This window comes from Acomys minous (genome assembly GCF_964271855.1).
Source record: "Acomys minous genome assembly, chromosome: 14".
NCBI lineage: Eukaryota > Metazoa > Chordata > Mammalia > Rodentia > Muridae > Acomys > Acomys minous.
Genome location: NC_140496.1, coordinates 28,047,936 through 28,072,377, shown reverse-complemented (window position 1 = coordinate 28,072,377; position 24,442 = coordinate 28,047,936). Strand labels below are relative to the sequence as shown.

General features: G+C 36.1%; 1 protein-coding gene across 5 annotated transcripts in view; it reads right to left on the bottom strand.

Annotated features, from left to right (window-relative positions):
* Positions 1–211: 211 nt before the first annotated feature.
* Positions 212–24,442, bottom strand: part of CDH8 (cadherin 8) — a 386,819-nt gene continuing 362,588 nt past the window's right edge. For 2 of the 5 annotated variants that reach the window (XM_084757456.1, XM_084757455.1), the window contains exons 11-12: positions 9,406–9,657; positions 1,808–7,043 (exon numbers count right to left, since the gene is read on the bottom strand). In XM_084757456.1, the coding sequence (XP_084613582.1) occupies positions 6,550–7,043; positions 9,406–9,657 (746 nt within the window). In that variant the 3' untranslated portion in view covers positions 1,808–6,549. Of the gene's footprint in view, positions 835–1,807; positions 7,044–9,405; positions 9,658–24,442 lie in introns of those variants that run through there. The other 3 variants (XM_084757457.1, XM_084757459.1, XM_084757458.1) reach the window with 3 other exon arrangements.

Sequence of the window (24,442 nt, the reverse complement as noted above, 5' to 3'; positions counted from 1 at the left end):
CATTTGCATTACTGCCATTGGTTTATAATGTATAGGAGAACAGTGTAGGGAAACAACAAAAGCACCACTCTGTCCAGCTCTTCCTATGGTTTCCTTTTTAAAAACATTGCAACTCAGAAATTTCCCACTGAATTCTACTTCAAATGTTGAGCCGCTTATCCATTTTTTCCTGTGTACACTACATAACTTTCAATTGTTTTTAATTTCTATATTTTCTTTTTGCCACACTATCTTCTTTTTTTTTTTTTTTAGTCAGATACTTATTTTGTCATAAGCATCTATCAATGCTCTTTGGGAAATAATGGAACTATGCTAAGCACATACAGTCTTTCCTGTCTCAGACACTCTAGTACAACTTTTGTAGAAAAGACATACCTTATTAGGAAGAGATTTTATAAGTTTATTTGAACAATCATTAACGATATTGCTAGCAATGAACTTAGATCATCTATTTACATATCCAACAGTCATACCTAACAAGTAAGTCACAGCCCTCAAACTTTAGACATCGAATTAAAGAAAACCTAAAAAAATTATTCAAGAGTCATATTCAAAGGAAGGCATATAGTAAAAACAGGGAGTTATCCCAGCCAGTGATTCATAATTGCTGAGTTCATTCTTAGACAGAAAGTGTTAAAATATTGCTTATATCCATGTGGCCCCAGAGAGCTCTGAATATACAGAAGAGATTGAGAGAACTAGCATGTGCCTTTAGTGACCTCTTTTTTCCTTTTGAAGTCCTGGCTGCTTTGTTCATTGAAGTCAGTGTTGTCCATTGCCCTTTTCTTCAGGCAGCATTCTCTGGTATTCCGCTTAATAGGCCTCTTCTGTAATCTGTGAATAATAATAGAAAAAACTATTATCTACTTGTATAGTTAAGTAGAGATTAGACCTGTATTCAAGATGTGAGTCGTATTGTGTTAGCTTAACTCAGGATGGAAGTAGAGTCCCACAGGTAGAGTCCCATAGGCCTACAAGAGGGACCTTCCCGATAAGCTGTTGTCAGTAAGAAAAGAGCATCCGTAAAAACCACTGGCTACTTCACAATCCCAGAAATGACCCAGAAGACTGGAGTTCATCTCTTTCTCTCTCACTTATCAGATTTGTAAATCAGTGTTGGCAAACCCCTCAATAAATTCTTGAAATTCTTTTTTTTTTAATGTTGCTCAGAGCACATGCCATAATTTAGGAATCACAAAGGGTGTTTTCTGACTATTTGACTTGTATTCACCCTTGAATGTTCAAATGTGTCCTTGATGCTTTTATATGTTTTTTGCATTTTATCCTCTGATATTATGGAAAAAAATGTATGACTTCTAAGTACTCAAAAGCAAGGCTCTCATGAAGACTTCTTGTTTTGCTCTTTTCAGATCTTTCCTTCCATAAAGCAATAGGTAATTTACATTCTCTTTCTTACCATTTGAAGCATCACAACTTACTTAGGGATAGGACCATTTAAGGTGCGTTAGGAACTCTTGTTTAGATCGCCTCCCGCAAACCCAGATTCAAATACTATTTAAAGACAAAGAGCGTCTCAGCAATTAGTTTAAATGTGCTCAATTAGCCTCACTTTACAGGCAGGGAAGGAAGTTTGATGATAACATTTGATTTTATTCATAACTCCTACATTGCTTAATTCCAACTGTGGTGGATGTTCAGAAGCAGACACATTTCCTGTAGAAGCGGTAAGATTTTTTAATTCTAGGTGCTTTATAATTTTGGAAGTACATCCAAAATAATGGTGTTTAGTACTGTAAATATTAAGAATATATTCTGATCAATAACTCTGCGGCAGCTACACAGAAAATGATAAAAATAAGTATCTTCTTTAATGGTAGACAATGAAGACATCATAATTATAAACAAGAACAGCAATGATATTAAACAGTTTATTCACTTTTTGGCCATCTGAGCAACAATGCAAAGGACTTTGTTTAGCAAAGAAAACTGTGTTGGAATCAAAGAAAAGTAAACATAGAGAAAATCATTTCCTACAAAATATATTCTACAATTATTATCTCCACAAAAATACAATGATACAAAAGCATCCAAATCCAGCTTCTTGGTGAGATGCATTTAATTCTAATCCCAGGCTTTATGAGCCGTTATTATGTTCAGAAACAAAAACTCACATTTAAAACCCTTTACCCCTAGACAGATTGCTTTCAACTTCAAAGCTAGAGTAATAAAAAAAAACAAAGAACCATCATTTCAAGATTTTTTTTGTAGTGGATAAAACTGTGAAATGAAAAGTATTATTATTAAAATGAGAATATATTAGTATAAATTATCCCAAGTAACTTTAGTGCATGTACACATGTATGTGTGTGTGTGTTTTTGTACACGTGTGTCTATGTGTACATTCCTGTATATGTGGACAGTCATATAAATGTATGTGCATCCTTTTCTGTGTTGATGTTCATGTTTAAATTGTGCATTCATGCAGCTTTTATAGTGATGCCCACCGTTACCTTATCTCTTTGACTGACAGTGATGGGATTTCAGGCACGCTCAACCTTTCCAACAGTGCTAGTGATGGGATTTTTTGAAATCTTATTACTGGTTGCACTGCCTTGATCTCAGATGGAACTTTCAATCAAAAAGGCAATCAGAAGGTTATACATTCGTGAGATTCCCTGCAAAGCCAACGATCGCATAATACAACATGTTGCAAAGGACTACTTGCCTCTAGTCCTTATGTGGCTATAAAAAGTAATTGGCTACTTAGCTCTCAGCACCCGTTTTCCTTCTCCAAAATACAGATAGCTCAGCCCTCTGTGGAGTCTCAGTGTGGAGTCAGCTGCTCCTAGGAGATTTCTAAGTCTCATGCAGAGACTTGTCTTACTTTAAGCATATGATTAAGCAAACTCTCAAAAGACACATTTGTCTCTTTCTGAAGATTCTTGCCTCACTGGGGATACTGATGGATTCAAGTTTACTTTTACGTTATATACACACATACACACTTACCCATTTTTTTTAAATTTTTTGGTACAAAGCATTTTTACTATAAAGTTTGTGTCATAGACAGCACAATTCGATGTTGGGGAAGGGAACACATGAATATAATTTATAGCATACTTCAACCATCTTATCACGAACCGTATTAAATGTTACTGACTGCACTCATAGTGAGAATTTTTGTAAAGAAAGGCTTACTAAAATTCTGATAATTTGCTTGGCATGGAGTTTAAAATATTATTTGATCAAATACCACAGAAAGTAGAGGCTGATTTGATCCGATGTGGTCTCCATCCATGCAGGGCTACCTCAGTTCCTCAAACAATACCCAGACAATGAAGTAAGCCATGGCCGACTACCTTCGTTTCACTTGTCATTTGGCAAACACAAAAAGTGTCTGGTTCTCGGGACACACAAAGCCTGTGGCCACAGTGATGACTGTAGAACGAGGCAATACTGTATTTGATAAATAACCATGCACGTGTGCAAAGATCCAGTTGATGAGGCAATATTGCTTGAACACAATAACTGTATAAATATAAAATGATAGCAAAGTTAAAAGGCATTGCTTGGGAAGTTCAGGGAGGAGTCCTTAAATCTCAGTAAAACACTTTGGATCTTTACTGTGCTGTTGTGAATGGAGAGTTCTAGTAAGTTTGTTGTCAAGGTAAATGTGAGAGTCCAATTGTATGTGCATGGGTCTTCTTGAATATAATTTAAATTCATGATATGCTAAAAGTGCATTTCACATATGAAATTGATATTATCCATACATAACATTACACAGCACACCTTTGTCTAGCCTATCAAAACTTTAGATTGGCTTTGATGCATGGGATGCTTATATTGTCGTGTAAAGAAATGTTATTATGGGGCTCATGTTTCCATGATAGCTTCCTGGGGGAAAGTAAAATTTAACAGTAGATTTGGAAAACTGGTTCTAAATACATTGCCTCCTGCCCACAAGCACTATCATATGAGTATTACTCTATTGATCATCAACACCGAGGCTGTTGATTTTATATTCCTAAAAGAGAGCAGTGTGATATAGCTATTACATGTGTGTCTGTGCACGGCTTTACTACAAAGTAAGGAGAGGGGAGTCTGAAGTGAAAGGGGAACACAAAACATAATTCCACCTTAGATGGAAGAGAGTTAAGATTTGGATTTGTACTGTTATTACAACTAATATTAACAGTTACCTATTGATGCTTGCTAAATTTCTGTGTATAAAAGTCACTGTTGACTGCCCCTTAGAGTTCGTGAAAAGAGTCCGGTGGCCGCTACAATAAGCATGAAAGAAGCATTATGATCATACAACAGAGAATAAAGAGGGGGGAGATGGGAAGCTACTAGATAACTGTTAAAAATTTTAGCTCCATATTTAGGCACTTTGATTCTGTCATGGTGGAGACAGATTCCAGAAACTGCTGCCTTCCATCTCCAAGCCATAGTCATGCTTTTCTTATGCAGCCCCCAAGCCAGGGACTGAGCGGTAGGTGAGAAGTGCCCACAGATCTTGTACTAATGTGTCCTCTATGGACACAGAAAAAAAAATGGCTTTCATGTCTGCAGTGTAGTCTAAGTTAGTTCTGCCAGTCTTGTGCTTCAGTGCCTTTATTTTGCCCTTTTGTGACAGGAATCTCACCTGTAGACTTTTCCTATTCAGAATTTCCTTCTTGTTCTTTTATCCATTTTCTGCTAACTCTACCCTAGCCTCTGCATGCAGGGGCCCCAAAGACACACTTGACTGACTTTTAGGTATGGCATTTATTTTTAGGTATCAGATGTTTCCTTGCTATGGGATCAATATCAATCCATTTCTGTTCTCTTTGTTTTGTTTTGTTTTGTTGTTTGTACTGAAGACTGTTAAATCTGAGAATGGCCCACAGTGTGATTTGATTGCACAATTTAGAATTTTAGTTAGAGTCAATAGTTCTGCTAAGAAAACATCATGTATCTGGAAAAAAAATGATGACAACAAAGGTATTTATAAAAATATATTTCACAAAGTAGGAAACAATACAGGAGTTTCTCTGAGTACAACACATGGAGTAAATAAACAATATTGCATTAAAGCAAAGTAGAAAAGTAAAATGTTCTGCATGGAATACTTGAGTTTTATCATACATTTTCTACTCCTACATGGCAGCTCTGCATTACAAATTAAATATGCTCACATCTTCTAGTGCTGTTCTGTTTTTGTAGTCTAAGACGTTCTGTATATCACCATGACCAGGGACAGAAGTGTAAAAAAAACATAAGGAGTAAAATTATGTACAAATCAGTTTCTGCTCTAAATTAGTTGGGAGAGGGCAACTTGAAGTATGTTCATTGGCTGGGGCATTATGTAGGTATCTAAAAGTCTAGATTTTAAATATTCACAGGAATTAATATGCTTTCAGATGTTTGTGCTTGTTGTAAAAACACCAAATACTAGGATTATGAAGAAAATAGAAAACAGTCCAAAAGTTTCTCTGGGAAATGCTGTTCCTGTAATCACCAGTCACAATAACACTTTCTACTCTAAAGACACTATTTCCTCTCCCCTTGATAATATTGCCTGCCATACTTATCTCATCAAAATGTACATGTATTAAACATTCATTGTATAGATAGTAATATAAAACAATCTAAAGATTATTAATGGATATAATTTAGCTTTCCCCCATATAATCCCTTAATCTATAGATTACCAACCTTAATAAATAAAAGCATTATTGGACATCAATAAAATATTTATTTTGAGGATTAAACAAATAAATTCACACGCTAGCAATAAAACCATCTGTCTCTGATGTGGTCCACTGTGGAATACAGTTTATCTCTGTGTCCTTGTGGAAGAAGATGCAGTGGAGGGAATCAGGAATCCTGCTTCTAGCCACAGCCTGTTTGAACGGCATTTCTCTCCTCCCACCTTTGAGTTGGCAATCCCCACCCTGGAATGGATTACGAACATGTGAATATTTTAAGGCTCGACACAATATTTAAGGATGCTATTCAGTCTCTGGTGAGCGGGGCCAACAATTATGTACAACATGTGGTCACCGTACCATATAATCTAGGAGGCCTCCCCAAACTCCATAAAGTCATAACGTACAGCAGACCAAAGTATTGCTTTATCATTTGTGACGGGATCCTTATTGGTGAAGGGGGAAAAACCATTTGCACTCATAAAAATCCTTGCAGAAGACACATATCAGCAGCAGAATTCTTGCAGGTCCATTTTTTTTTCTAATAAAGCACCTTTTAATTTTTTTTTTTTTGTATTTTCCTCTTAAGCAATTCTCTAAGGATTAACTAGGATCCCAATCTGACTGTGGCCGTCAGGTAAATATCAAATATCCAAAGACCTCTAGACACTCCACATACTTAATTCACACTCCACAAGATTTATCACCTCCTAACAGATACTTTTTATTTTTATTATTATTTTTTTTGGTTCAACATTAAAATGTGGTTGAGTTTATAGATGATTGGTGCTAAACTTGCCTCTAAAACAAATAGCCACATTTGTTGTATCTAAGGGGAGTGACCCTAGAATATTACAGAATGCTCAGTTCCATTGATCATTTATATAATCCACTGTCAAGTTTCTTTGTCACTTTCACCAACAGAGTAGAGTTCGCCCAGTCTCTTAAAGCGGGGACCCCAGTCACTGAGGTAGTCAAAATTCTGGTCTGAGTCTGACGTGGTGGACTCCAGGGAGCTGAGGGAGCCAGCCACAGACCCTCGGCCCTCATAGCCGTAAATCTGAATGGAGTCATACGGTGGGGCCGTGGGGTCATTATCTGCCTCATGTAGCCTTACATTTATAAATTCATCGACATCAACACCATTTGGAACTGGAGCAAGCCCTTGCCTTGGCATAAACTGCAAATCTGGTTTAATATCCTTACGGGGTAAAAATCCATTAATTCCATCTGGGTTTTGCAAAGTTGCGATGTCAAAAGCCTCGGTGTCCTCCTCCCCGCCTCCTTCGTCATCGTAGCGAATGATGTTTTCCCGAACATCTTCGTCATCTTTGATAATTAGAGGCTCATTTTTGTGCCGTCTCAGGGTGACAAACAGGACCACAATGACTGTAAGAGAAACATCAGATCACCATCAGTCGACAAACATATCACGCCACAAATAAAGCAGAATGGATGATAGGCGAGTGGAGAATTTTAAAAAGCAATACGTTTGTGATCTTTGGAATCTTGCACCTTGAGTGTAATATTTTAGAGCAGTGCTTCTCGACACTCCTAAATGATAAATCCATTTAACACTGAAGGGGCCTTACCACTGAGCATGGCAGACACTGCAGACAGGTTTTACCCTTTTATCTTTTTCTACCTACCTTGATGAAAACCGCTACGTTACTAAAGCTATCACCCAAGGTCTATTCCCTAATTTGGCCACCTTCTCATTCCTGTGACAAAATACCCAGGTCCAACAATCAAAATTCATTTTTTGGCTAACATGTCCACTCAGGATTTACCTACTCACCCTAGCACAGACTCCCCGTTTCCCCCTTAAAAGCCCACGCGCACAGAATCATCTTCTGTTGTTTTCTTGCTTGTGCTCGCTTTTGACTCTCCTGTCTTTGCAGTCCATTGCCTTGCCCCTACCAGGTGATAAATTACCCTTGTGCTAAAACAATTTGGTGTCTGGGTATTTCCTGTACCAATTTCAGATGGGCTAACCTTCCTTATAAACACAGTTCTTTATGGTGTGATGACCCTCCAACCATTAATTTAGTTTGTTGCTGCTCCATAACTATAATTTTGATAGTGTACGAATTCTTTTTAGTTAATTTTTAATTTAAATAATTTATTCAGATTACCTCTCTATTGTTATCCCCTCACTTGTATCTTTATGTTCCCCTCCCTCCCTTCCTCTTTCACCCTAGTCCCCTCCCCTAGGCCAGTGACAGAAGGGGACCGCCTCTTCCACCATATGATCACAGCCTATCAGGTCTCATCCTGGTAGTCTGCTTACCCTTTCTCTGAGTGCCACAGGCCTCCCGAGAATCTTAATGCACATATCTGTGCTTTTGGGTGGTCTTAAGAGACCCCTATACAAGAGTTGTTCATCGCCCAACAGGGGTTGCTACACATGGGTCCGGAACTATGTCTTTAGAGTGCAATCCATGCTGACACCCAGACTTTCAAAAAATGTTAAGGGTAAATTAGGCTAAAACTAATCTGAATGATGAGTACTAAATTTTTGTATATATTACTCTAAATGACTTTCGTTTAGTAAACATTTAGTTGTTATGACATAAATGCATATAAACTGAAATCAGCTCTCATGTGAGTAGAAAAAAGCAACCACAGCATGAGTAACACATTCCCCAAGTATATTGTGGGAATTATTCAGTATCCTTGGGTTTCTGTCTAGGTTTCTTCCATCTAGTATGTATGGTATTTGAAGAATTCTTTTTGTGACAATGCTGCTGCGGCTGGTAGCAGTGATCAAACCCAGGACATTCTGAGTGCTGTTAAGCACTCAATCACCGATCTATGGCCACAGCAAGTGTTATAATACTTCAGACATTCTCTAATTTAATGATGGTTACCTTCATACAATATACACATAGTCACACAAATAAAACTTTATATCGAAGGCAGCTGGCACTCTTCTCTAAAGGTTGTCCAAATGTAGGGCACGAGAAACCACTCTTACCCAAGTGGTTACCACCCACATGAGTCAGGAACTGAAACAATCTTTAAGACATTTTATTTTTCAAGAGAAAGATAAGACATAAAAACTCTCTATGATATTTTCATAGAAATAAATTTACTTCTTGTGTGCTCTGGGGCCACTTACCACATAGCCCAGGATGGTCTGGAAGCCCAGATCCTTCTCCCAAGTGCTGGACTACACGGATGCTTTCATTCTCTTCAGGACTAGTCTTTTTATATTGAGAATTTTTAATGGAAAGGTAATAAAATTTACCTCGTAATTTGCATTATTTATTGCAAATTTACCTTAGTATCAACTAAGATAGCTACAAAGTAAAATGTTTTTAAGGGGAACATATTTTTTCAGCTTTTTTTTTTTTTTATAGCTCACTAAACTCTGAAATCTTACGATGCAATGACCCAGTCCATGTGTAATATGGATACACACAAGTGACCTCTTGTACCAAATTTATTTTCAACATGTGATTTGGCATTCCTATGTAACATTTGTTGAGATGAGTGTAGACAGGCTCATTTCCAACCCCATTGCAGTTTTCCCTTTTCACATTTTTTTTGTATACTCATTGGTGATGGGTTTGAAAAAAGCACACCAAATCTTCTCAACCAAGGCAGAGTTTTCACAATTAATCTTCTCACAGTGACTTCTAACTTTGAGAGTTCTTTCCCCCAAAGAATGTTGATGATATTCCAGGGTACATTTTTCTACCCTTACTTATTGTCACTTATGCCAGTAGGCTATGAAGGTGAAACTTACCTAGCAGCAAAATGATGCATGCTAATATGGCAATTAAGGCGCCCATACTGAGTCCAATAGGAAGGACATAAGCTTCGACATTGCAGGACTGGACCACACCATCATTGCTACAGCCACAGACTCGGATGGTCAGGGTGCTGGTGCTGCTCAGAGGCGGGTTCCCACTGTCACTGATCACTATAGGTAGAAGGTAGACTTCTTGCTTCTGGCGGTTGAATCCATTATGTTTTGCGAGAATGCTCAAGGAATTATCTAGAAAAGAAATGGAAATGGCATTTACTTGTGTCCTTTCAAAATGTATACCCACGTAAGACTTGTTTTTCTCGTCCATAGGTCTCTGTGAACCTCAAGGTACTCGTAACTGCAAAGAGTTAATCACAGCTTTTCCTCCATTGCCTTTTCCAACCTTAGGAGTTGACTCGAACCGTTATATTCACAGCAAAAAAGGTAGCATGAATGGAAGCTGATAATGGAATTCTGAGAGTTTATATTTCCTTGTAAATACAAAACAAACTTTATAAAAATAATCCGGTGTCTTTTGTTTAGAATGCACATGTTATTCTCTCTATCCTAAATCTATGTGTACATTTATAATGTAACCATAGGAGCTAACTAGATAGAATATTACCATACTGAAGAGGTCTATTTGAGAAGCTCTGTATTGAAAGACTGGATGGAAATATGAACATACAAAGCTAAGTTTACTGACCACCATGTTACCCAAACACCAGTCAGAATTCCCTGAAGCATTTATCGAGAGATAACAGAAGGCGTATTGCTGCCAATTGGAGGAGACAAGTCATAAAATTTAAATTTCCAATAAAGCATTTTATATATAGTTATACAGGTGAGAAGATGCGATATACAAGCAGAAATTCCATTTTTCATTAGTTGTACAGAAATTAAAATTGGTTACACAAAGCCACAACTGTGGACATCTAAGAAACAGGTGATGCTGTCTGTGATGTCAGTTTGAAGTAAAATTAGGTCTTGAGAAGTGATTGGTTCCACACTGGCCCTATAGTTCTTTTATTTCATGCTACTAGGAACACTTTATCATTCACCATCCTCAGGAGAGTGACAGTCACACTATGCAAATTTGGATAATTTGCAAATATTCAAAATGGGAGCCCTGCTTACCTCATTTCAGTCAAAATTGAAAAGAAATTTACTGTGCTCATATTATTTTTTTAATCATTATTTCAATTGGGAAAGTTTCCAATATTGACAAACTTGCAGACAACAGAATGCTGAGTTAAATCATTATTGTCATAAATGATATCTCTATGATTCCAATGCTGTCTGTCCAATTTCTGGTCATCAGTGTCCTACTGATTTTCAAATGTTCAAATAAATGGACGAATATTCTATTCAAATGACTTTATTATGTTGAATCCTGCCATGTAATAACCTCTATTAGAATTTTGTATGAGATGGAAATTATTTTTCAAAAGAGATGCATAATTATATGTAATTTCACTTTGTTTAAGATATAAACAGGACTATAATGTTTTACTAGCAAGTAATCAAACAGAAAAGGCACTCTGCATTAACATTTTTTTTCTAAATTTTCTTTGGTTGTGCCTCATTATATAGCAATTTTCCCAGCAAAAGAAGGGTTCCTAATAGAGTCAAGCAGTGATATACCAAATGATCTGGTAATCGTTTTTCCATGACCTAGAAGGAAATACCAGTCAGCCAAATGCAAGGCAGCGTTATCTCAACATAGATGCAGAATCCATGGTTATTATATCTTTAGAAAATGTGAGACAAGTCTGAATACAGATAATTATCACTGAGAATATTTGTTGGATGATTTCATGTCCTTTAGTTCAAAACACAAAATATTAATGGTTTTTCATAATAGAGAATTAATAAAATTGTTCTGAGGGTCTTTCTTTTGGCTGTCGTTATTTATATTATAGAGTTCTGCAGCATATTCTCTCTTTAGTCGACAGAGATAATTTAGAAGTTGCAGCAGCAATGTTACTTGTAGAACAAAGCCATGACTCTGTAAGGCGTTGGAGAGTCCGATACTACACTCCTATTTGCCTTTTCTCTGTGGATCCTAGATTTTGTGTTTGTGTTGTTCTTCCTACGTGCATGAAATTATTGTATAAAGGAAGTACATACGCCACTCTCCTTGGGTCTTACCTGCCAGCCCTAGGCCATATCAATTTACTCTTTTATAAAAACTAAGTTTTATTTGTGTTTGCATGCACTATTGATTTACTTAAGTTTAATTTTAGTTAACTAAATGAAACGTCGTTATAGAGCATGTTAGAACTATAAAATTCTCATGTGGGTGGCCTAGCAACTGGAGCAGCGGCTATCTCTGACTCCGTTGCCTGCCTTTGGATCCCTTTCCCCTAACTGGGCTGCTGGCCTAGCCTCATCAATAGATGTTCTAGTCCTACTGCAACTTGGTATGCCAACGCAGGTTGATCCATGGAAGGCATTAGCTTTTTGGAGGAGAAAGGGAGGGAAGATAAGAGAAGAGGGAAGGAGAGAGACTGACTAGGAGGAGGGGAGAGAGGGAATGTAAAATAAATAAATAAATAAATAAATAAATAAATAAATAAATAAACAAACTATTGAAAAAAACTATAAAAGACACGTTCCGTGCCCTTAGTGCTAAAGTACGAGGACGCGCAGAGTATATATGTAAAGTTACACATTTCAAAATGTTCCTGTAGCATTTTTTCTTATGAACGTATGTTGAGTTATTATTTCATTAAATTTTTTTCTGCAAAACTTTCATTTTTCGTTTATTCATTTGACATCCCAATCGTGGCCCTATCCCTCATCTCCTCCCGGTCCCGCCCCCACTCCGTCATGCCCCCTCCTCCTCCCCTAGTCCTCAGAAAGGGGGAGCCGTCCGTCCTCACCTGTCATCTGACCTCAGCCTATCAAGTCTCATCCGAACTGCCTGCGTCCTCTTCCTCTGTGTCCTTGCAAGGCTGCACCCCAGCGGGAAGAAGTGATCACCAAGCGGGCAGCAGGGTCCATGTCAGAGGGAGCTCCTACTCCCCATACTATGCGACCCACAAGGAGATTGTGCTGCCTACTGACTACGTAAGAGCAGGGTGTCCAGGTCCTAACCATGTGTGGTCCCTAGTTGGAGCATCAGTCTCTGCAGCGCTCCCCACTCCCCACTCCCCCCCTCCAAGGCACAAATTTGTTGCCTCCATCGCTCTCATTGTAGAGCTTCTGTCTCCTCCAGGTCCTTCTATTCCCCCAACTCCTCCAAAGACTCCCTGTGGTCCACTCAGCATGTGCATCGATCCCCCTCTGGGTGGGGTCTTTCCGAGGAACTCTATGGTAGGCTCCCGTTCTATCATTCTCTTTTATGATTGGTTTTTTTTAAAACGAAAGTACATCTTTAAATTAAAAGTTATAATTGCAGTGTTATTCTCCTGGCTTACGATATCACAGGAGATTGACTTTTTCCACACCGATAATTGATTTGCTCCAGGTTAATTATAGTCTAAGATCTTTGCCCAATGATATGAAAGTCTCTCTCAAAACAAGTACATTGAGCTCATATTCCTTTAGGGATGTGCATTTTATTTCAACTATCTTTTCTTTTTCAGTCTTGCATTATAGGCATTCTTTCTAAGCATGAAAATATCATTAAAGCCTTGGTATTTCCCAGAGCTTTTCTTCTACCATGCGCTTCTGCGTGAAACTGTGCTATTATTGTCTATTTGCTGTTCTCTGATAAATATAGATACAGATTGCCAGTCTCCACGAGAATTCTTTTAATAACTTTGGTAACATTTATGAAAACTGTGATATACTTTTTATAATATAGAATAACTTGGGAAGCCTTTATAGCATAAAGCTATTAGTTATTATAAAATCTTAATTTATTTTTGTCATTATAGTGAACAAATAATTTTTAGACTCAAGTAACATCCACCTTTTGTTTGTTTTTTATTTCTACTGTATATATATATATATATATATATTGCTAAAGTAAACATTTATAAATTTAGTTACATTGTAAAAATGCATTGTAAATAAAATTGCTGTTAAATAAAATGGGTGGTTTGTCAATTGCTTTTATTGTCAATAATCTTACTTTCTTTTTAGCTTTAAAAATACATATTTCATCAGTTAATTTTATTCAATATGGCAGCAGAAATAGTTCCTGGTGATGCTTATGAAAATTATAAAAGGATACAACTTTGGAAACCCTTAGGGGATGGTTCTGAGGAAAATGAGTGAGTAATGAAATATGTATTCCAAAATAAATAAGATAGTCAAATCTCTGGAAATGGAAAAATATGGAAAACAATGGAAAACTCACATCACATAAAAGGAAATGATTGTATAATTAACAGTGGAATTTTCATACAAATATTGAATGATTGAGCCTGTCAACCATCAATTATATAATCCATCAATGTTATGTCCAAAATTGTGCGTGCATGTGTGCATGCGTGCGTGCGTGTGTGTGTGTGTGTGTGTGTGTGTGTGTGTGTGTGTTTGTGTGTCAGAGAGAGACAGAGATTGGAGTTTTAACACATACGAAAAATCTGATGTTGGTACCAGCATTTACTGAAAGAATTTTCTACATACTGAAAGCAAAAAATTGCAAATGGTAATTCACCTGCATGTTAAAAACAAAAAATGTCTGTGAAGATGGTGATATCATTTTAAATGACAATGGAAGTGCATAATTTGTTCTCTTATACCTTAAATGTTTTGAAGCAATTATACAAAACAATATAAATTTAAAGTGTTGGATATATAATGTGAAAATGTCCAAAATTATAGTAGAGTACTTCAATATTCCAGGTTCAATATCGCAAAAAAAAAAAAAAACAAAGCAAAAAATTTAAGCAATGATAAAATATCAAAGCGTTCACACTAGAAGCACACAAATCTTCCACTTAATAACTGAAGAATAAATATTTCACTCAAGTGCTCTGGAGACAGTCAGCATTGAAAATTGTGCAGAACACAAGGTATATGTGAGATGATAGAAATGATAGAGCAAATGTTCCTTAACACTGCAAAGTATGTTCTCCACTAAATGATGTCAGGAGTCAGCGAGAGGAAGTAATTAGTATATAAAAATATGTGGCAGTTAGATAGTACAGACAGACCTCAATATCCAACAGGTCAAGGAAAATATATTAGAAATATAAAGTATTATGAAACAGCAATATATGCATGCATGTACATATGTATGTATGATGTATAAATGAATGAATGAATGAATGAATATTCAACAAAGAAAAGTGCACCTCAAATAAAATATGGAGGTAATATAGTCAAACTCTATTTGACTATATTAAGAAATCATAAAGACTTCAAAGTAAGCTTAATTTTTCTCTTAAAGACATCAAGAAAAGAAGAGCAAACTAAATTCTAGTATGATGAGAAGAATGTAAAATCTTTAACATTTAATGGAAAGTAAATCAATGGAATAAAGAACAGAAAACCAAATCTAGTCATCTTTTGGCAATTTCTGCCTAGTCATATGTTCTCTAAGGTCAAAATTTCATTTATTTTCAAGTATTATTCCCTCAAATTATTATTTATCTTATATAAACCAGTTTCCCAAGAGTATTATGAGTAGAAGAAGTTACAGTTGACCCCCTATACCTTGTCCCAGCTTTAAATGAGAAGACTTCTGTTTGAAGTACACAAAAATGACAGATCATACTTATCGGATGACAGTTTAGCTTTTGTTGAGTTAGGCACTTGCATTTCCAGTTCCCTTTAGATTCTTTTCTAGTGCCTTACATTTTTCTAATAATTTAAAGGTGATGACATATAGGACTACCCATTCATTTAAAGTTTTTTTTTAAATTTTAAAAATTTATTTATTCACTCTACATCCTGCTCTTAGCCCCGTACCATCTCAACTCACCGTCCCCCATACTTCTCCTCCACCCCCTAATTTTATTGTAAAATTCCTGAAAATTTTTGTTCTATCTCTTTAATTATTTGCATTTTAATATTTATAATTTTGTTGTTTCTTGTTTTAGCCTGTTCTCCTATTTTTTTTACTTCTGTTGCTGATTACTGTATACTTTTTGCCATTTATCTAATGATTTAGAGAAGGAAAAATGTTTTAATATGTCCTGGTCCTGACTTATTAGAGGAATCAGGGATGAGTTATAAACTAGAAAATACATGATACAAAGGACAAAGCAATTGAGATTAATATGCTTGTACCAAATGACCACTTTAAATTGGTTTTAATTGAATGTATAACAACAGCATTATTCAAAAGATAGAGATATTTTGGAAGGATCTATTTAGGACATGGCATTTTTCATGAGAAACTAATACCCAGTTGGAAAGGCAATTCTGTTAGCTAGTCAGCGGTATGTGCACTACTTGGTTCTCTGATGCTCTCAGTTAGTGAAGTAGTCAATATTTACAATACACATTCGTTCTTCCAATATGGGATTTTCATTTGCCTTTTCCTCTTGCAATGCTTTATTTATGAACATTACACAAAGGAGGAATAATTTTCTTTTAATCTTGCTTCTATCCCATATCGTATTTATTCATGGTTAATGGAGGAAATAGTCTAATAGAGAGTTAACATGGTCAAATACCATCAACCATGCTTCAAATAACATTAATACTAAAATAGGAGAAGAATTCAGTTCCTCCAATCTTAGTAAGAAAGATGGGGCTATATAATAAAGAAATAGTAAGGACACTATAAAAATAGCTATTTTCACACACATAGACTTTCTGGGTTTTGGACAGCCTTTCCCAGTAATGTATTTGTGTAAATAGTCCTTCAAATTCAAGAAAAAAATTTTAATCTCAGTATTTATAATTTTGTTTTCCATGATTTCTTATAACACAAGACTTGATACCCTATGAGCATATAAAGGGGGAGGAAGTCCCCCTCAGTCACACTCATAGGGGAGGGGAGTAATGAGAAAAGGGGAGGGAGGGAAGAATGGGAGGATACAAGGGATGGGATAACCATTGAGATGTAACAAGAATAAATTAATAAAATAAATTTTTAAAAAAATCAGTCTTATTGTTTAGCACATATTATTTGCAATGATTTTAGCTTCAAGTAACTGAACATCTGTATCATTGCATCTGATACCTCTTTTTAAATAGGACGGAAATAAAACATCTTGAAGGGCGAAAGAGGAAGGGAGGGAAGAATGGGAGGATGCAAGTGATGGGATAACAATTGAGTCATAATCTGAATAAATTACTAAAATTAAAACTAAACAAAATAAAATAAAAGATCAATTTTAAAAAATCTTGTAGGAATATAAGTCAGTCTCCAATCCATCAGAGAATATCTGTTATTTCAAAGAAACAAAACTAGTAACCATATAAATCTTGGAATATAATATTAATAAAAATGAATGTTGTGTCTCTTAACATATAGAGAAGTATATGTATAGATATGGATATAAATATATTTCAATAACTATAGGCATAGAGAGATGTACACATATGTATACTTATCTATATTCATGTCTAAATTTATAGATACAAATATACATATTGTATACGTAATATATAAGTATATGTATATATATGTGTACAAATCTTTATGTCACTGTAGATATAAATCAAGGGAGACTGGGACTTTAGAATTCTGTATCTATTACAGATAAATGGGTTTTTTTCCCTCATAGGGCCTGGCCTAGCCTAATTTCCATCTCTCTGTGACATTTCTAACCCTTCTTTTTCTATTCTTCAGCTACCCTGCCATGTTTTGATTCAAGTGTCTTTATCAAAAATTTCATGTTTTTATTTGATGGGTATTTTCTCTACCTCTCCTTATCTATAGTTTAAATTGTGAATAATTTGTGTTTTTATCTATTGTCTATATTTAAGTGTTATTTCTTTTAGAATAATTTTCTCCAAATGTCTCTGGAACATTTAGTTGCTGGATCTTCAAAAAGAAGTTTGCAATTTCATCAGAATACTGTTATAAAAAAAATGAAACAGTAAGGGAGATTTGATACACACTAGAGATATGAAAATAAACTGAAACTTCCAAGCAACAAACAACCAATTTAAATGCATAATGAGTGTTCAGCAAATATTTGTTAGATAAGTAAATGACTAAGTAATCATAAGTTATATTCACACATTTATTTCTCTTCATATGGCTTGAAAATGGAATATACATGTGGCTCAAAATAAATTGAAGAGTGTAATTTCAAACTACTGGAAAACATATATAGCCTATGGTAGTATACGGAATTTTAAGAGACTGATAGTTTCCAAATCTTCCTCTGGGAATATTTCATATTATAGGAAGTGACAATAAATTGAGAATACATAGGTAAAAGCAGGAAGACTCTGTTAGGAAATGGCTTAATTACGGGCAAAGCCATCATGTAAAACAGCTGTGTCATGGAAGTTCCTTCTCCTTGTTAAAAGCAGATACCTTTCTTCCATATTCTATGCTTAACTCAGACTAATTTTTCACATAATTATTGATAGCATATCATCACCTAGAATTGAAAAAAAAACAAAATATATTTTTCCATTAAGTTTATATCTTCATTTTTTTCCCTTAGTAATAGCTGTATTTGGTGTGGAGTTGTTGGATTTCTGCTCTTCAGATTCCTGCATGGAAACTAACATAGTGTTGTGATGTGTGGAGAACCAGACACTAGGGATTCCATAAGATTTTAAGACCTGCTCATCTAAATTAGTGATCTGGCAAGAAGAGATGCTGATGAGTTGCCATTCTCTATTCCCTGCCTTCTATATTCACACAGAGCAGCTTTTATGGGAGCATCTAGAACACAGCCCCCTAGAAATAAATGTATGTTGTCCTAACCATCAATCTGCAGCATGTTTATCCAGTGGTAAGGGCAAGTTTAGACCCTACTGTAATCACACACACACATTCTATGATTTAAAAAAATGAAATCTAATTTAAACAAAGAAACCATGTGTATCTGGGTAATTTTTTATTTTTTATAATGTTTTGATTTTTTACATATATTTATATTGTTTCAATATTCTGTTTTTATTTTCTGTCATTATTTGGCACATAGTCTATCATTTTAGATAACAGGACAGCAGATCCTATTTTTCTAATGGATTCTGAATAGTTCATATGTGGTGGTCTTAATATCTATTTGTCCATGTCACATTCATTTAAAAACATGGAGTTAATGCCCCTTCCTTTATCCTTTATATGCAAGTAAGGTCTGTGTGTGTGTGTGTGTGTGTGTGTGTGTGAGAGAGAGAGAGAGAAGAAAGAGAGAAGGTTCATGAGAGCAACTACTTATTACAAAATGAATAGCTGAAGAGATAAACAGCAGATATCATACCTTTTTGAGATATTTGACTAGCAAATATAATTCAAAATTTCTTGGTCAGATTAAGTGAAATGCAAATAGTCATGAGGTCAACACAAAGGAAAATTGGCATAGTGTTGAGAAAGTATGGACAGGAGTTTTAACTAATTTCTTATCATTGTGTTGTAACTAATGGTATTTATAAACACTTGGCAAAACAAGAGTAACTTCTAAATCTGTGCACAGTAAAAATATACACACACCATGAAGCAAATGTAAGGTGCATACTTTACTCATATTTTCTGGCTCTAAATAGAGGCTATGTGGGAATAATTTGACAATAATGAGCTCATAAACATTACATTTCTGTGAAGCCAGTCTTCTCTTGCACCATCCTAACGTTTTCCAGTCCCTTAAAGGTATACATGCATGTCGTCTGAAACGGATAGCTGTGTATTTTGTGATACTTAACTAGACCATTGTCTTACATTTTTACGTGTTTTTCTTCGCTTTTCTTTTAGATTGCCCTCTTTGCTACCTGGTGTCTATCATCTCAATGGCCATGTGTTGACTCGTTGTTAAATACCAGCAACAAATAATTCTGGATAATAATAGATACCCAGTCATGAAATGCCTATCTGACTGGCTTTCAAAAGAGAGCATTATATGAGATATTTTTGAAATCTCATAGATTAACACTAAGTGTAATGCTTAGCCAATAATCTACAATTACATGTAGAATGAATTAGCACTTTTTTAACATAGGAAAACACACTGGAATATCTTTCTGCATCACAGCTCCTCCAGCACTAGAACCCTATAAATATCTAGCTAGCTTCAATTTGGGGGTGGAAATGTATGGATAGTAGGCCACAGAAACATAAGAAGGTATTAAGGTATTTTTAAGAAGTTATACTCCTCATTCCTGAAATGTTAATATAAAGATGTTTCCACATCATATGAAGATGGTGTTCAGTGGTATAATGTCCAGAAATGATTGTGCTTGCAGTCCTTTTGTCCTGGTTTCAGAACTGATCATGTCTTCACTATGGTGAAGGTTTAATGTCGTTTCTTTTATGATTTCTTGCACAATTATGCCAACACCCTAATCCACAGAATCTAGGAATGTGATTTTACTTAGAAAAGAGGCTTCATTGTAGGTAACTGACTTAAAATTTTGTAATATGGAGTTCATGTGGGATTATTCAGTGGTATCTAAATCCTTTAAGACTTGTCATTGCAAGAATATGGAAAAATGGAATTTGACAGGAAAAGAAGAAACAATGTTATGCTTGAGGCAGAGATGGTAAGATTTGGCTACAAGCCAAGGAATGCTTGTAGCAACAGAAATTGGTAGAAACAGAAAATAGATTCTCTCATTGCCTCTGGAGGGAGCATGAACGCGTGAGACATTTGTTCTCAAATATCTCCCAGAAAAGAAAAGTAAAGCCTCCAGAGGTTCTTTTATTGTATCGGATTGTTTTAGATATTCTGGGTTGTTTGCTTTTCTGTATGATGTTTAGAACTGTTCTGACAACCTAGACCCCCTCTCCAGATATAGCCAATTGACAGCTCATTCTCCACAGTTGTGGTGAGGCTAGTGGGGACTGCCTGCGACATGAATCTGGTGCCAGTGATTTAGTCACTTACCCTGGCAAGGAGGCCCTGCAGGCATACAAAGGAAGAGGATGCAGGATATCCTGAGGAGACCTGAAAAGCTGTGGTCAGATGATGGGGGGGAGCCACCCACCTGCCCCAAGTGGTGGAGAATAAGGTGCAAGAGTGAGGAAGGTTGGGGACAGGAAGATACAAGTGAGGGGATAACAATCAGGATGTAATATGAATAAATTATAATAAATTGAGAGAGAGAGAGAGAGAGAGAGAGAGAGAGAGAGAGAGAGAGAGAGAGAGAGAGTTCAATACAATAAAAGAAATTCTGGAAAAACCTTCTTCCTTAATTTCAAGCTATACTACAGAGCAGTAGTAATAAAAACTGAATAATACAGACATAAACATGACTGGTTGATCAATTAGAATAAAATCAAAGACCCAGAAATGAACCCAATCACCTATGGACACTTGATTTTTGATAAAGGAACTAAAATCATACAATGGAAAAAAGACAGCATCTTCAACAAATGGTAATGGTCTAATTGGATGTCTACATGTAGAAAATGCAAATAGATCCGTATTTATCACTCTGCACAAAACTCGAGTCCAAGTGGATCAAATATCTCAACATAGCACCAGATACACTAAATCTATTAGAAAAGAAAGTGGGGAAGAGCCTTGAACTCATCGGCACAGGAGACAACTTCCTGAACAGAACACCAACAACTCAGGCTCTAAAATCAACAATTAACAAATGCAACTTCTTGAAACTGAAAATATGGTATAAGGCCAAGAACGTTGTTAAGAATATAAAATGACATTTAAAAAGAAAAAAAATGACAGTCTATAGGTTTGGAAAAAGATCTTCACCAATCCTACCTTTGACAAAGGATTATTATCAAAAATGTATAAGGAACTCAAAACAGTAAACACCAACAAACAAAATAACCCAATTAAAAATATGGGCCACAAAGCTAAACAGAAATTTCAACAGTGAAGTCTCAAATTGCTGAGAAGCACTAAATGCTCAATGTTCTTAGTTATCATGGAAATGGAAATCAAAATCACTCTGAGATTCCATCTTATACCAGTCAGAATAAAGAGAAAACAACTTTGGACTGAGGAATGTCTCTCTTTATCTCTTAGGTTTAGACATAAGGGTTGAAAAGAAAGAAGGAGAATCTAGAAGTATATAGGAAAGATAGAACAAAAAGGAGAATATACTCCTCAACTTAATGCTTCAGTTGTCACTCACAGGGTTATTTTTAATTCACTGGTATAGAATTTTGTATATAAATGCAAAATAAGTTTAATTTTAGACACAGTGGTATAGTATTCAAATGTAAGATGGTCTTTACACACATTAGATATATTTTTACTCTAATATGAAGTATTGTATCCATATAACTCGATTATAATATGTTTACTTAGCTATACAAGTTAAGTGTTAGTTGATCAAGTCATGGTCATATCAATTACTAGTCCATTTTTATCACAAGAATATACATTGGCACAACAGATAGGTATGATTCTATAGAAAAATAAGGTAAAATACTTAGACAAGGTCTTCAAAAGCCTCAGAGAAATGTAGAACATGGCATTTAAAATTTTTTTATTATTATTTTAAAGATTCACTGACAACGAGACAGGTTAACTCCTGGTAAGACTCAGGCTACCTCAAAGAGGATGATGAGCATCAAAGAACCTCCTTATGGAGATGTCTTCAAATATGGCAAACAAGCCACTGGGCAAAATGTCCCTTATTTCTATCATAGAGAGAATTCTGCCTAAAAGAGGGCAAGCTTGGATGCAGGCAGAGTTGATGGCCAAACTCTGCCAAGACAGGGGGAGCAAGTCTTCAATAGTTCCTCCCTCACAAATATGACTGTCAGATATATTGGGTCAGAAGGCTGAAGATGATGTTCCAATATTATAAGGAGATTTTGGTAACTGTACGGGTATTGAACTGTCTCTGCCATCTTCTCATTTGGAAAGCTGCTAACCTGCACTTCCTGTCTACTCAGGTAGTCAATTTTGCTCCTTCTCAAGTCTCTGATGGGATTGAAGACCAGATAGTTTAGTCTGACATTTAAGCTTAGTTGTTTAAGTGTTAAGATGTTTTTTAGGTCTAGATAGATGTTTTAAGTTGATAATGATGAGATATGAAGGAAATTGATATACATTCAGAATTTTACATGCACCAATATAGGAAAGATGTTTTCTTCAAGGCTGTCAAACACAAATAGCCAAAACACTCAAAATGTAACATTTATATAATTCCTGATTGTGTCATGGTTCTTCTTGCTATAAGTAGTTTATTGTATATATGAGTAATAATACAAATGTACATGTAAAATATTTAAAAAGATAGGATCTTATAAAAGAAAAACAACCAACAAAGAAAGAAAAAACTCAAGTGGCAGCAAATGCTGGCAAGGATATTGCTTCTGGGCATGCAAACTGGGGTTACTATGGATATCAACCTGGCACTTTTTCAGAAAAATTAGGAATAGATCTACCTCAAGACCCAGCTATACCACTTCTGGGTATATACTCAAAAGATGCTCCATCATACAACAAGGACATTTGTTCAACTATCTTCATAGCAGCCTTATTCATAAGAGCTAGAATCCGCAAACAACCTAGATGTCCCTCAACCAAAGAAGGATAAAGAAACTGTGATGCATTTACACAATGTAATACTGTCTGCTACTAAAAACAAGGAAACTATGAAAATTTCAGATAACTAGAAAATATTATCCTGAATGAGCTAACCCAGACGCAGAAAGACATACATGATATGTAGTCACTTATAAGCGGATTTTAACCGTAACTTTAGTACAGAATAAACATAGTACACTGCACAGACTCAAAGATTAGTAACAAGGAGGATACAAGGGAGGCTGCTTAAATTTCACTCAGAAGGAGAAATAGAAGAGACAGAGATAGTGGTTGAAAGGAAGTAATAAGGTAAGAGAGAGAGCACAGACAGATATGAAGATGGAGATCAGACCTGAGGAGTGCAGGGGTGGAAGGACAAAAAGCATGTAAAGAAAAGAGAAAGTGTGGGTGGGGAGAGAGGTATTTTTGTGACAAACTGGAGACCCAGGTTAGGGTAGGCTGTGGGTTGGGGGAAGGTATAAGAGAGATGCTAACAGAGGCTTCTAGAAGCATGGGCCATAAAGCATGAAGAGGAAACCCTAATTATGACTCAAAATTCACTCTGCCTGCAAGATTGTGCAGAGATATAGAAAAGATAGAGCAGAGGCTGATGGAATTGTCCAGTCAATGCCTGGCCCAACCCCAGACCTACCCCATAAGAGAGAATCAACCGCGGACACTCTTAATGATACCTTGCTATGCTTGCAGACAGGAACTTAGCAGAGTGTTCCTCTGAAAAGCTTCACTAGCAGCGCCTCAAAACATGCTGAAATTCACAGGCAAACATGAGGTGATGTGTAGCGAGCCTTGTTAAAAAGTGAGGGGAGTAGAAAAAGATGTGGAGGTGACTGAAGCTTCACCTCCAATAGAGCCAACTAACCAGATCCCAGAAGTGCTTGTGCAGTCTGCAGCACCAACAAAGGACCTTGTACGGATTGGACCTAGGTCCCCTACAGAGATGTAGCAAATGGGCAGTTCAGGCAGCTCTCTCTAGTAAGGGCAGCAGGGGCTCTCTGTGACATAGGGCTCTCTTGCCAGCTTTTGGATTACTTCCACCTGGTGGGACTGCTTTGCCAAGCCCAAGGAGAAGAGGACACACTCAGTCTTGATAGGACTAGATGAGCTTGGGTGGATGGGAAGGGAATGCCTCTTTTCTCAGGGATAGGGGATGAGGAGAGGGAGTGAGGGCGAGGCTCTGTTATTTTATCATTCTAGTTTGAGATATCTATACAAGATGAATGCAGTTGACTATTCTCTATTACATCTGTGTATAATTTACTATGGGAGAATAAGGAATCAATATAGGAATCCTCCTAATATACATAAGAGGAGATTTCTGAAAGATAAAGTGACTTGTTTAAGGATTTTCATTTGAAATCTGGGATGGGTAATCAAGTTCAATGTATCTTCTGCAATGTTTCTTTGTCTGCCTTTTACAAACCTTGTCTCAAAAAGTGATAAAGACAGTTCTAAAAAAAATGTTTTGTTAAAAAAAAAAA